The sequence below is a fragment of the Callithrix jacchus genome, chromosome 2 (genome assembly GCF_049354715.1).
Source record: "Callithrix jacchus isolate 240 chromosome 2, calJac240_pri, whole genome shotgun sequence".
Lineage (NCBI taxonomy): Eukaryota > Metazoa > Chordata > Mammalia > Primates > Cebidae > Callithrix > Callithrix jacchus.
Genome location: NC_133503.1, coordinates 171,881,703 through 171,896,909, shown reverse-complemented (window position 1 = coordinate 171,896,909; position 15,207 = coordinate 171,881,703). Strand labels below are relative to the sequence as shown.

The 15,207-nt window shown below is 38.4% G+C and overlaps 1 protein-coding gene across 1 annotated transcript in view; it reads right to left on the bottom strand.

Moving 5' to 3' along the window:
* Nucleotides 1-3,930, bottom strand: part of LOC144581659 (uncharacterized) — a 431,789-nt gene extending 427,859 nt beyond the window's left edge. Inside the window, exon 1 of the mRNA XM_078365992.1 lies at nt 3,786-3,930. Within this exon, the coding sequence (XP_078222118.1) occupies nt 3,786-3,930 (145 nt within the window). The remainder of the gene's footprint in view (nt 1-3,785) is intronic.
* Nucleotides 3,931-15,207: the final 11,277 nt, after the last annotated feature.

The window sequence follows — 15,207 nt, the reverse complement described above, 5'->3', positions numbered from 1 at the left end:
AAACCACAGCCAGCCTAAAGAAAAGTAGGACAGTTGGTTCCACCACACTGAAAATGTGGGAGTTTTACATTTACATTTTTACATACATTAGTCATACTAATGCAGATAAAGCTGTTAAATGGTACCTGCCACATAATAAGAATGCACACATTCCAACCAAAGTTACCAAACTTTTGCTTGTGAGCCACCAGGCCTTTGGTCAAGTTTTATTGGAGCATAGTCACATCCAACCATTAACATATTGTCTGTGGCAGTTTTCATGCTATATCAACAGAGTGGAGTATTTGTGACAGAGACCATGTAGCATGCAAAGCCAAAAATATTTGCTAACTGCCCCTTCCCAGAAAATGTTTGTCAGTCAATACTCCACTATTTTTCCATTCAGTCTTAGCCTGCCCTGGGAGCCAGATGGAAAACATGAGGTGTAGGGGGAGTGCTCCTCTCCCTGATGGAGATAAGGCAACTTGGAATCTCAGTATACTGCTAAGTCTCATCAAATGAACTGTTCCCTAAGTAACAATCCAACAGTCCAACATGCATACACTTTTATTATTACAAACGCCATACAACTAAAGAGGCAAGCCCTTCAGTAACTGTCAAACCACACAAGAGGATGGGAATGACATTCATGTTGAATTACAATTCACCATCTCAATGGTGCTTGCCAAGGTTTTCTCATGTTTCCATTTATGAAACACCGCTTTTTAGTTTTACCTCTTGACGGGGGGTGGGCAGAAAAAAAGATATGCTTTGGGGTTTTTCACTTAAAAAGAGAAGTTGAAGTAATTGGTACAACTTCATAGTATTTTTCTTGCTTTCAAGGGAGGGGAACAAGGTGGAAAAGCTAGTACATACATTTGGAGAGAAGAGGAATCCCCCTTTAAGCTAAAATATGGGTGGAATAAGTATAGTCGCATATCAGAAAAAACAAATTATCTGTATCACCAAGTAAATTCCAAGAATCATCTGGAAAATATGTTCTGTGACAAAATACTCTGAATGCTATTCTATATCACTCACCAGTTGGAGTTATTAAGCTTTACATAAAATTTCCTAGTATTTACTCCTAGGTCTTTGCAAGTCCCTTATGGAAGCTGTTAGCTTTTAGGTGGGAAGGTAAATCTGCCTTGAAAAAAAGAAAAGAAAAAAGTAAGAGACTAAGGGAGATGAACTTCATGCTCAAACTCAGCTCTTCCGTTTACTAGCTATGTGTCCTTGGGCAAGTAGATCAATTTCTCTGTGCCTTGGCTTCCTCAGTCATAAACTGATGACAATCATAGTATCTACCTCATTAGGCATACGTGTATGTAAAGCAGTGAAGTGGGACCTGTCACATAATAAGAATGCAAACTTTCCAACCAAAGTCACCAAACATTGGTTTGTGAGACACAGGTTTTTTTATAAAGAAAGTTTAATTGGAACACAGCCACATCCACTCATTAACATATTGTCTACGGCAGCTTTCATGCTACGTCAGCAGAGTTGAGTACTTGTGACAGAGACCATGCAGCCTGCAAAGCCAAAAATATTTCCTACCTGCCCCTCAGAAAATGTTTGCCAGTCCCTGCATTAAACAATTTTTTTGACTATTATGATAGCTTCCTTTTATTATTTTATGTAGAGAGAAACGTTCACAAACTGACTTTCAGCCTGCAAAGCCAAAAATATTTCCTACCTGCCCATCAGAAAATGTTTGCCAGTCCCTGCATTAAACAATTTTTTTTTACTATTATGATAGCTTCCTTTTATTATTTTATGTAGAGAGAAACGTTCACAAACTGACTTTCAGAGAAGTACAGCAACTTAATAAGAATGACCCAACAAGGTGAAGACAGGGCTTCTCTCCTGTTCTCCCCACTGCATATCCATTACTACACTTACAGAACTTTGAATGAGGGCATGTTTTTAGGAAGCACATTTAGCTTAGAGGTCCCATAACACATCTGCTAGTTTTCCAACTGATTGGCAGTCAATTTAAACTTAACTTACCAAAATGAAACATTCTCATTTAGGTCTATGAAGGTGATTAGAAGTTGTGTATAGTTAGGTTCTTCCCAAGAATCCTTCCCTAAAATATTCTTTTTTTAAAAAAATATTCAACCTTTATTTTAGATTTGTTACCTTGGTATGTTGCATGATATTCTTGATTTTTAAAAAATTGGCTCAGATAAGCCCAATGTGCTATTTCGCTCTGGGCTTTCTTTGAAGTCCATGAGAGTAGGAAACATCCCCAGAGGGCCTGTGTCCCTGACTGGAGCCTTGATCTCTGAATGTAAGTTTAACGAAAGCCTCAGCGTCACCCAAGTTATCATTGAGTGGGTATGTTAAAAATGGAGGAGGGCAGACAAATTGGCAGTTTAAAAATTAAAGTTATCCAGAAAGATAGTTCAACTGAGAAAGTATTTTACTTCTACAGCACCTTGGCTCACTTACTGATAATCTCTAAAGAGACATTTTGCAAAGTGAATTGATGTGTAGCTATGTTCCATTCACTTTTATCAGCAGAACTCCCTTTCTATCAAAATAAAAAGAATTTGAACTAAAACTTTAGAAAGGAAAAAAAAAATCAATTCAAGAGAGAAAAGGTGAGTGAAGCAGGATTTCTGTGAGTTTATCTCTGAAATTGAAAAAAGACAGCATCAGAACAAATGGTGCCTCTACAGCTCTTGGCTGCCCTCTTTGCCCTTCCATTGTGTAACCCTTAGGAAACGACTTAGTTAAAAATAAGAAACTTTTAAAAAATAGAATTTTGTCACCCAGACATTTAATTAATTTATTTGCAGAGATAAAATGTCCTTCTCTGATCTAAAGATGAACTTCCAAATGATACAAAACTGTATTAAAAATGAGATAATTTATTAAATGAAAAAATTACACTTTGGGGATTGGAGTTGTTGAAAAAATAGCAACAAGATTTGAGCAATGGGAGGTATTCACTGTCAATTATTTTATCACTAACATTGTGTCTAATTTAAGATGAATTTATTTTATTTCCCAAATGGTCTGGGATTGAAAGCAAGACTTGGGCTTGAGGTAGAGTTTTGTAGCCAAGTTACAAGAGCCTGACAAACAAAGTTTATCATGGGAATGCTGACACCACCTTAACACAACAACGTGACTGGCGCCGGTATAATGTAAGCAAAATGTGTAGGAAATGATTTGTTTCAATAACAGACAAGAGACTACAAAATTGCCACACTGAAATAAAGCACGTTTTCTAATTATTTGCTGATTTACCATAACAATTTTGCAAAACATGAGGTGACGTGAGGGAATGTAGAAATCCAGTTAGCTCACACGTGAGAGATGGGGCATGTGATAGCCAACTTGTCTTGCTCCCTCTCTGGAACCAACTGGAATATTCCTTCAACAAATAACTTTTGTTTTTTAAGTATTAGTTCACTAACAGGATTCAAAAAGAGGTAAGAAAACACTGAAAACTGACCACAGAAAACAGGAAAAACAGCAGAACACCTAATAAATATACCCAGGAATAAATACAAAATACAACTGATAGCTTAAGAAAGATATTACACAGCTCCTCGCTCTCCTTCCTTTTGGAAGTGAGCAGGGAAAATAGAACAAAGATGGGAAGAGAGAATGCAAGAGCTGGTCTCTTGTGGTTGCAAAGCTTCATCCTGTTTGGAGGGCCATACTTTTACCTGCATTCATGACAGGTCACATCTCAGTATTGACTCAGAGACTGTTCACTTTTTCTCATCCCTGGAAGAATCTCTCTGATCACTTCTTAACTTTTGGAAAGTTGATCAGTCCAGCTACTTCACCATCCACAGAGAAGTAAACCTGTGAGCTTCCCATATGTTCTTCCTGCTCTTTAAAATTGAGCTTTTCCAGTTTCCGTAGCTCATCTCCACAGGGAGAGCTTTTCTTGGGAGGATGTGTCCATTCACGTTTTCTAACTGGCATCATCTTGATAGCTTACAACTATATAGAACTTTCTATTGTACAAACTCTTTCAAATATCCCACAGTATCTCTGTGCAGTAGTATTATTCTCAGTTTACCGAGGCAACGGAGCTAGTATTAACGGGCTCACTATTTATATCCATAATCCAACCTTACCCTCACTCTCAAAGGATTTATTGTAACTTCACAGTTATAAGAATTAGGTAAATTACCTCCCCGTATAAGCAATACTTAACGGCTTTCAGACACCAAGGCTTCATTTTGACCATTTGGTAGAAAATCCTTCTCAAAAAGCTTACATGTCACAAAGGACTGTTAATATAATTTAACATTTTCTGGAAGACACGAGGTTGTAATTAGAAGCATCTGTTATTTTGTAATGATGTAAGATAGTTTCCTTTGCTGGAGTCTAGCAATCTTCCTCCTCCTCTTATCAGCCTCTCTGCCGCAATTCTGCCTTTTACAGCCCTGTTGCTGTTTCAGATCCTCTCGCACAACTAAATACTGGGAATCATAAATTAGAGAACCACGTTTACTAAGAACCACATGTTAGATAAAGTTAAAGGGATTACATAAAAATTAGAGTTAATTAGTTTGGTTCAGAAACCTAAAAGTTATTTCACTTCTCAAAGAAAGCTTTTTATAAAAACTTATTTTCCATCCAGAGCCATTGTAAGAAAAGAAAACCTGAAATTCTCGAAGTCCAAAATTCAGATAAGTTAGGCGTACATGAACTTTAATTTCCACTTTTATTCACATCTACCCTATTTCTTACATCATCCTGTAAATTATCGTCAAACAGGTTTTCAAGGCAGTCTAGAAATCTATGAGTAATAACTACTTTTTATCTATTGTTATTGAATCATAGAATTTTTGAACAATTAGTTCCCCAAATTACTTTGAGTGATAGTTCAAAAAGAAAAAGAAAAAGTTATCATTACCAAAGTTGATAGCTGATGTAGAAACATAATTTCACACATCATTCATTTTAAAGAGAGACAGCTCCACTGAACTAAAAATCGGGAGGTCTGGTATTAATGCTAGCTAGCGGTGTGAATTTAGCTGAGTAATTTGATCTGTCTAGTCCAAACAGTCTTTTAAAATAATTAATAGATATGATTGAAAAAATTTTAAGGTCCTGCTCAACTCCCAGATCTTCATATTTACCAAAAAGAAAAAAAAAGAAATTTGAATCTGTTACACGGGTGACATCTAGTGGCTTCTCAGTTTATATACCACCTGACCAATCAAGAATTCCAGTGAAGTCACCACGGATTACTATTATCCCGTGCATGCAAATATTTAGAATTTTTTAACTTAGAGGAATCTAAGGGATCATATAGTTCAGCCTTTTCATTTTCCGCTGGTGAAAACTGAGAACCGAAGTGGTCATTTTTATGCATGCTTAAGGTCTAAGAGGTAGAGTTTTCAGTATGCTTGTCATTTACATTTGTACCCTCAAAAGCCAAAAACGGAAAGAAATAATACTTTAAAAAATTTTATGCCTTTGTGCAAAATTATTTTCTGACATCAAACCTGTTCATGATAATTACACTGTTTTGTAATGTTTGTTTACTTGTTTAAGTTTTCCTGTGAGTTTCATGAAGCTAGAAACCCCAGGTCTTACTCATCTTTGTAGCTCCAACACCCAGGCCTATGCTGACTCTATCACTATCTGATAGATAGATAGATGACGCTATCTATCTATCTATCATCTACCTATATCTTTCATCTATCTATCCAATCTATCTATCATCTATCAAATCTATCTTTATCATCTATCTAATCTATTATTTATCTTTATATCATCTATCATCTATCAAATGAGAATTGATAGTACATTGTCAATGTATCCTTTTTAAAATATAGTGGGGTGTATGTAATTTTATAAAATGAGCACGTATTGTATATGATATGTGTGACCAAAAGGAAAACATATTTATTGGACTGGCTCTTCCCACCTTTCCTTTGGAAAACCACATATTTCTCTTCTGCACTGTTTTGATTGGACTGACCTAGTCTCTTGCAGTCCCAGTAAGTTCATAACCAAGGGTTGGCCAGTCCCCATTTGTCTTCCAGTAGCTACACTGACTGGCTCAGAGATTTTTCTGCTGAAGTCAGTGGGAAAGATGGCTCCTCTTCCTCAGGATCTTGAGCTGTAAAGATGTAAAGACAAAATAGAATAATCAGTGGCCCTTTTTTCTTGGCACATGTCAAGAGCTTTCCTAAAATTGAAGCTAGCACATAAAGGGAAGCAAAGATAGAGACTGGACTCATCATTAAAGCCTATTAATCTGGCCTTGCCATTTTTTGTCTGTTTAAACTTGCTTGGGTGGGTTTCTGTCTCTTGAAATCAAGTGCTGATAATATTAAAATACATCACTCAAAAGCCATGTGTGGTGGCTTATGTTTGTAATCCCAGCACTTTGGGAGGCCAGGGTGGGTGGCTACTTGAGGTCAAGAGTTCAAGACCAACCTGACCAATATGATGAAACCCCATATCTACTAAAAACAAAAAAATTAGCTGGGCATGGTGGTGCATGCCTGTAATCCCAGCTACTTGGAAGGCTGAGGCAGGAGAATCGCTTGAACCTGTGATGTGGAGGTTGCAGTGAGCTGAGATTATGCCACTGCACTCCAGCCTGGGTGACAGAGCAAGACTCTTGTCTCAAAAAAATATTAATTAAAATATATGACTCAGAAAAGCAATTTTTAGGACAAGTCTTTCAGTTCCCAACTGTTTCCATGCAAACAAGGCAGTCTTATCAACTCAGCTTGAGAATAGAAAATCATATCCTAGATTGTGAGATAGCAATGATCTCCTCCTCCTTCTCTGAATGCTTATATTGCAGCATCTGATTCAGTTATTGAAAATGTATTGCACATTTTTGTTTCAATCCTTTTTTATCTGCTATTGTAGGTTCAGGGGTACAAGTGCAGGTGTGTTATATAGGCAAACTGTGTGTTTTGGGGGTTTGGCATACAGATAATTTTGTCACGTGGGTAATAAGCATACTACCTGACAGGTACTTTTCTGATCCTCTCCCTCCACTTACCCTCTACCCTCAAGTAGGCCCCAGTGTCTGTTGTTCCTCTCCTAGTGGATCCATGTGTTCTCATTGTTTAAGCCCCATTTATAAGGGAGAACATGAGTATTTAGTTTTCTGTTCCGCATTAGTTTGCTTAGGATAATGGCCTCCAGCTTCAACCATATTGTCATAAAAGACATGATCCCATTCTTTTGTGTGTGTGTGTGGCTTCATAGTATTCCATGGTGTGTAAGTACCATATTTTCTTTACCTAATCTACTGTTGATGGGCATTTAGGTTGATTCTGTTGTGAATAGTGCTTCAATGAACATACCATGCATGTGTCTTTATGGCAGAATGATTTATATTCTTTGGACATATATCCAATAATAGAATTCCTGGGTAAAATGATAATTCTGTTTTGTTGTTGTTTCTTTGTTTGTTTGTTTGTTTTTTATAGAGATGGGATAGGAGTTCAAGACCAAATGATGAAACCCCATGTCAACTAAAAAAAAAAAAAAATTAGCCAGGCATGGTGGCGTGTGCTACCATGTTTCTTTGTGTTGGTCAGGTTGATCGCAAACTCCTGTCCTCAGATGATCCACCCATCTCAGCCCCCCAAAATGCTGGGATTACAGGCATGAGTCACCATGCCTGGCTGATAATTCTGTTTTAAGAGCTTTAAGAAATCACCACACTGCTTTTCACAATGGCTGAACTAATTTACATTCCCACCAGCAGTGTATAAGCATTCCCTTTTATCCACAACCTTGCCAGCATCTGCTATTTTTTTACTTTTTAATATTAGCCATTCTGACTGGTGTGAAATGATGTCTCATTGTGGTTTTCATTTACATTCCTCTAATTATTAGCGATGTTGAACATTTTTTCATATGCTTGTTAGTTGCATGTATCTCTTCTTGGAAAAGTGTCATTTTGTGTCCTTTGCCCACTTTTTAATGGAGTCGTTGGCTTTTGCTTGCAAATTTGTTTAAGTTCCTTATTGATTCCGGACCTTAAACCTTTATCAGATGCATAGCTTGCAAATATTTTCTCCAGTTCTGTAAGTTGTCTGTTTACTCTATTGATAGATTATTTTGCTGTGCAGAATCCCTTTAGTTTAATTAGATACCATTTGTCAATTATTTTTTGTTTTTGTTGCAATTGTTTTTGGCATCTTTGTCATGAAATCTTTGACAAGTCCTATGTCCACAATAGTATTTTCCAAGTTATCTTCCATGGATTTTATACTTTTAGGTTTTACATCTAAGTATTTAATCTACCTTGAGTTGATTTTTATATGTGTTATAAGATAGGAGCCTAGTCTCAATCTTCTGCATATGGCTAGCCAGTTATCACAGCATAATTTATTTGAATGGGGAGTCATTTTCCTATTGCTTGTTTCTGTCAGCTTTGTCAAAAATCAGATGATTATAGGTGTGTGGCATTATTTCTCAGCTCTCTATTCTGTTACATTGGTCTATGTGTCTGTTTTTGTATAAGTACCATGCTGTTTTGGTTACTGTAGCCCTGTAGTATAGTTTGTGCCTTGTAATTGGGGCATTAAGCCTGTTTACATTGAAGGTTAATATTAGTATGTGTGGATGTGATCCTGTCATCATGTCATTAGCTGGTCATTATGTGTACTATAAACGTTGCTATATGGTATCACTGGTTGTGTATGTAAGTCTGTTTTTGTAGTGGCTGGTAGTGGTCTTTTCTTTCAATATTCAGTGCTCCTTTCAGGTCCTTTTGTAGGGCAGGTCTGGTAGTAATGAATTCCCTTAGCATTTGCTTGTCTAAAAAAAAATCTTATTTCTCCTTCACTTATAAAGCTTAGTTTGGTGCAATATCAAATTGTTGACTAGATATTTTTTTCCTTAAGAATGCTGAATGTAGGCCCCCAATCTTTTCTGGCTTGTAGAATCTCTGCTGAAAGGTCAACTGTTAGCCTGGTGGTTCCCTTTGTAGGGTAATCTGCCCTTATCTCTAGCTGCCTTTAACATTTTTCCTTTCATTTTGACCATGAAGAAACTGATAATTATGTGTCTTAGAATGATCTTCCTGGGTAATATCTCACAAGGGTTCTCTGTATTTCCCAGATTTGCATGTTGGCCTCTCTAGCAAGGTTGGAGAAGATTTCATGAGCAATATCCTAGAATATATTTTCCAAGTTGTTTGGTTTCTCTCCCTCTTCCTCAGGCACACCAATGAGTCATATAATGGGTTTCTTTCCACAGTCACACATTTCTTGGAGGTTTTATTCATTATCCTTTAGTAGTTTTTCTTTATTTTTGTCTGACAGTTATTTCAGAGAACCAATCTTCAAGCTCTGAGATTCTTTCCTCATCTTGGTCTATTCTGTTGTTAACACTTGCAATTGCATTATGCAATTCTTGTAGTGTGTTTTTCAGCTCTATCAGGTCAGTTTGGGTCTTTTGTATAATGGCTATTTTGTCTATCAGATTCTGTATTGTTTTATTGTGATTCTTAGCTTCCTTGAACTGAGTTTCAATGTTCTCCTGAATCTCAATGATCTTTATTCCCATGTATATTCTGAATTCTATTTCTATTTCATCCATTTCAGCTTGGTTAAGAACCCTTGCTGGGGAACTAGTGTGATCACTAGGAAGAAAGAAGCCACTCTGGCCTTTTGAATTCCTAGAGTTCTTATGCTGGCTCTTTCTGTGTGGGCCGATGTCTTTGAAGTTGCTGTCCTTTGGTGGCTTGTGTGTTGCTGTTGTTGTTCTTTGATGCCCTTGGAAATGTGATTATGTATGATATAAGGTGGGTTCAACTGACTGGATTCAATTCTTGTTTAATACTGGGTCTTGAAGAAGCCTCCTCTGATTACTATTTCCATATCCACATTTCTTTAGTTGAGTGTTCTGGTCCACTGGGCTCCCTTTGGTAGGGGCTGCAGTTGGTAGACAAGCTGTATCCTTGCCAGATTGGCCCTAATCTGCTGTCCTTGTGCTTCCTGAAAAAACATGGGTTGTGCCTGTCTGCAGAGTTCAGGTAGAAGCAGGACCTATGAGTTGGAAACTCTAGTGGGCGTGGCCTGTCTGGCTGTGGGAGGGGAGAATGGATGGAGTTGCCTGCCCTGCTGTAGGGTGTTTTCAGGGCAAAAGAGGTTGAACTCTTTGGCAAATTCAGGCAGAAGTAGAACCACTGGGCCAGAAGCTGTAGCTGGCATCGCTCACCTGGCTATCAGTGGTGTGGGGCGGAGGGTGGCGCGGGGGCGGTGAGGATAACTGCCTTGTTGTCCAGATGCTTCCTGGAACAACAAGAGGCTGCACCCACTAGCTGAGTTTCCACAGAAGCAGGATCACTGGTCGAAAGCTCTAGCAGGTTGCCCACCTGGCTATCAGTAGCAGAAATGTGTGAGATCATGCACCCTACTGTCTGGATGTTTCCCAGGACAAGAGACTGAGCTCTCCAGCTGAGTTCACACAGTAGTGGGACCACTGAGCTAGAAGCTCTTGCAAGTGTTGCCCACCTGGCTAGCACCGGGATCGTGAGGGTGGGTGGAGTGGCTGGCCTAGTTTAGGGGGAAGCAAGACTGCTGGACTGGAAGCTTGGAGTCACATCCAGCAAGAGGGAGTGGAGCAATCTTACTTCTCCCAGGCACCACAACAGTGGACTCTATCGGGGCTGATGTGCTGGTGCTAGTCTGCTTCATAGCCCAAGGCTTGTAGATGTCCCCTTAAACGCAAGAGTTGCTCCCACATCTGGGTGGCTCTCTGCCTCAGTCTAGAAGCACATTGCAGGGCAAGGGTTATGGGAAGGTCAAGGGGATTGTCTTATTCCCAGCTTTGCACAGATCCCTGTGGAGAGCATGAATCCACCTGGGGGCTCTCTCGCACCGTTTGTCATGTTGGAGAGGTTCTCCTGACTCCTTCTTGAGCCCACATAGGATAATGCCCACCTTTGCTCTTCTCTACCCACTGTGTTCTCCTGCTGCCTTGATGGATCCCAACATGGTTTCTCAGATGATTGACCTGCAGGGTCAGTGTTCATTAGCCCTTTTGTTTCCTTTTCCTGAGAATGGCACTTATGAGCTCCTTCTAATCCACCATTTTGGCCTCACCCTCTGTATTGCTAATCTTTATGTTGAAATATTTTATTTCTTCAAGCATAATGTAAACTCTCTAAAGGCATAAATTACAGAACAGCCTACAACAAAGTAGGTATTAGTAGATATGTTCTTGAGGAATATAAGGTCTAAGTTTTGTATACTATTCAGATTATACATTACATTCTGAGAAAATATTTTATGAGAGTTATTTTCTTTGCTTTTGTTGCAATTGCTTTTGATGTTTTTGTCATGAAATCTCTGCCTTTGCCTACGTCCTGAATGGTAATGCCTAGATTTTCTTCTAGGGTTTTTATAGTTTTGGGTTTTACATTTAAGTCTTTAATCCATCTTGAGCTAATTGTTTTATAAGGTGTAAGGAAGGGGTCCAGTTTCAGTTTTCTGCATATGGCTAGCCAATTTTCCCAGCACCATTTATTAAACAGAGAATTCTTTCCTCATTGCTTTTCTCAAGGTTATCTAAGATCAGATGGTTGTAGGTGTGTGGTATTATTTCTGAGATCTCCTTTCTGTTCCATTGGTCTATGTGTCTGTTTTTGTACCATGCCATGCTGCTTTGGTTATTGTGGCCTTGCAGTGTAGTTTGAAGTTGGGTAGCACGATGCTTCTGGCTTGTTCTTTTTGCTTAGGATTAAGGAATTTAAACAAATTTACAATTTAAAAAAACCCACTAAAAAGTGGGCAAAGGACATGAACAGACACTTCTCTAAAGAAGACATTTATGTGGCCAAGGAACATATGAAAAAAATCTCAACATCCCTGACCGTTAGAGAAATGCAAAACAAAACCACAGTGAAATACCATCTCACACTAGTCAGAATGGCAATTATTAAAAAGTCAAGAAACAACAGATGCTGACAAGGCTGTGGAGAAATAGCAATTCTTTTACATGTTGGTGGGAATGTAAATTATTTCAACTATTGTGGAAGACAGTGTGATGATTCCTCAAAGACTTAGAACCAGAAATACCATTTGACCCACCAATCCTTTTACTGGGTATATACCCAAAGGAATATACATCATTCCATTATAAAGATATATGTATGCATATGTTCATTGCAGCACTATTCACAATAGCAAAGACATTGAATCAACCCAAATGCCCATCAATGATAGACTGGTTAAAGTAAATATGGTACATATGCACCATGGAATACTATGCAGCCATAAAAAGGAAGGAGATCATGTCCTCTGCAGGGACATGAATGAAGCTAGTAGCCATTATCCTCAGCAAACTAACGCAGGGACAGAAAACCAAACACCACATGTTCTCACTTATAAGTGTGAGTCGAACAATGAGAACACATGTACACCGGGAGGGGAACAACACACCCTGGGGTCTGTCGGGGGGTAGGGGGGAGAGCCTCAAGATAAATAGCTAATGCCTGTGGGGCTGAATACCTAAGTGATGGGTTGATAGGTGCAGCAAACCGCTATGGCACATGTTTACCTATGTAACAAACCTGCACTCCTGCACATGTATCCCAGAACTTTAAATTAAATTAAAAAGATAGAGAATCATGTAATTTGCAGAATTACCCTGAGTAGTTGGTGTCATGTGGCAGTAGTTACTAATTTTCCGCCAAAATATATTCTTCCGCTCAATAACAGAAATTAAGTGAAGTTCATGACTCTGTAGCTAGAGACCAGATTCCCCAGCCTCCCTAGAAGCTATGCAACTTAGTTTGGACCTCTGAGATATGAGTTGAAGTAACTATGTGACACTTCTGGGTCTGGGCCTTAAAACATTTGGAATAAGCAATTCCACTCTTTTTTTGCAAATTGAAATGTAGAAGTGCCAGCAATCTAAGTACAACCATGCATATGAGAACCCTCTAGATAAAGGGGTAAGAAACTATCATCCATAGACCAGCCACTTGGTTTTGTACATAAAGTTTTATTGGAACAGAGCTATGTCCATTTGTCTGCAAAGTATACATAGCTGCTTTTGCAACACAATGATGAGAACTTGAGTAATTGTAACAAAGACCATGTTGGGCTGCCAGCCTTAAATATTTACTATTTGGTGTTTTTGGGAAAAGTTTGCCAATCACTGAACTAGAGCAAAAAGATAAAGGAACTTGAGTCCCTACATGGGTGTACAGAAAAATAAGTAAACATCTATTTTACTGTAATTATATTTTGCCATTCTTCTACCTCAGTTTAGCGTGTACTGTAACTATTACATCTTATGAAATGAATTTCTGTTTATCTTATATCTAGTTGTTAGAAATAGGGGCTCATTATGGCTAGGGGAAAGCATGAATGTGGCACCATGGTCTTGTTGGATCCAAGTAGGTTATACCAGCAGAGGACTCCAATTTTATTAAGCTTCCAAACTGCTTCTCATTGAAAAATTCAGCTGACTATATATATCCTTGAACTAGCGGTTGGTTTCAAATTGAAATCTTGGTATTAACTTTCCCAAACTCAGTTCTTGAGTGATAATTTTAAATAGTCCAACAAGTCAATGGGAAGATACAATGATTAATTTACATGTCAACTTGACTGGACCATGGGTGCCCAGACATTTGGTTAAACATTATTCTGGTTGTATCTGTGAGGGTTTATGGATGAGATAAACATTTGAGTGGGTGGTCTGAGTAGAGTGCCTTCCTTAAGGCAGGTGGGCCTCCTCCAGTAATTAAAGACCTGAATAGAACGAAAAGGCTGAGTAACAGGGTACTCCTCCTGCCTGACTGCTTGGATCTTGGATCTTGAGCCTGCTGCCTTTTGGAATGGAACTTCTACCATGGACCCTCCTGGGTCTCCAGCTTTCCAACGGTAGATCTTGAGACTTCTCAGCCTCTACAGTCATGTGAGCCAATTCCTTCTAAGAAATCTCTCTGTCTCTCTCTCCTTCCCTCTTTCTCTCTCTTCAGATAGATAGGTAGGTAGGTAGGTAGGTAGACAGATAAATGGCAGTTAGATAGATAGATAATAAATACATGAGTTTGTTTATCTGAAGAACTTTGGCTAATATTCAGAATATTTTATATGCATACATAAATCAGTCACATATTGCTATATGAAACAGGACTTGAAAAAAATGTTTTTATTCATAATCATGTGTCACTATAATTGAATCACTGGGGGGAAGTACTCAGAAACAACATGGATATGTACAGATTTGTTTGGAGGAAAAAATAACTGACCATACAACTCAGAACCAGGTGCTGCTTTACCAGCAGGCACTCAAGTTCTGTATTTATTTAGTAAACATGAATTCACACCCTCTCCTGCAAAGTGTTTTTTATAGGAGGTGGATGAAGAAAAGTGTGAGGTGCTCAAGTACCTTCAGGGAATGGCACAGATACTCTGCAACAAAATGAGAAGGGAGGGACACCAAAGACAAATGCACAATGCTACAAATTGGAGGAAAGCATGCCCTTTATAAATTAACCAGTCTCAGATATTTCTTCACAGCAGTGTGAGAATGGACTAAGACAATGGGAAGAAATTATAACACTGGGAGTAAGTCAGCAGTTTTATTGTTGGCAAATACACAAGAGTTGCATAACAGTGTTTTGTGCTTTAGGTCTAAGATCTGTTGGAAGCTCCCATCATCTTTGTTTAGTTCTAAATACACACATAGTGAAAGAACATCTTCCTAACACCAGAGGGCACTGTGCCACCAGGCTAGACCTCCGGGAGGTTCCCACACTAGCAACTCATCACAGCTTCCCCTGTTCCTGCACCAATCAACCTGTTAGAAAAGCCTCCCGCTTTTCCTTTTTGCCATCCTTAAATGAGGACTGGTTTTAAAGTTGAAAGAGAACAAGGGGTTAAGAGAAGCTGCTAGAAACCATATTATAGAGCAGTTAAATACAATTGTTAGCCTATAATTTTCTGCATCTAGCAAATTCAGTAATCTTGATCTCTCTGGTTTTCATTATACTTATTTAAAATTAAGACACAATTCAGGCAAACATGTCTAATAAGCATAAGTAAATTGTTTTACATTAGAAAGTAAGATTAGATCCTGTTGATTCCCATTCTAATTTAAATGTGGGAAGTTAGCTTGGTCTATTAAAGCCTATTGAAATTGTATGTAACTCCTGGAACATCAAGCAGTACTAATAATCTACTCTTATCATAAACTTTCTTCTACATCTAGTTAGTCAAGGGGTTTTGACTTCTTTTATAATACAAATTA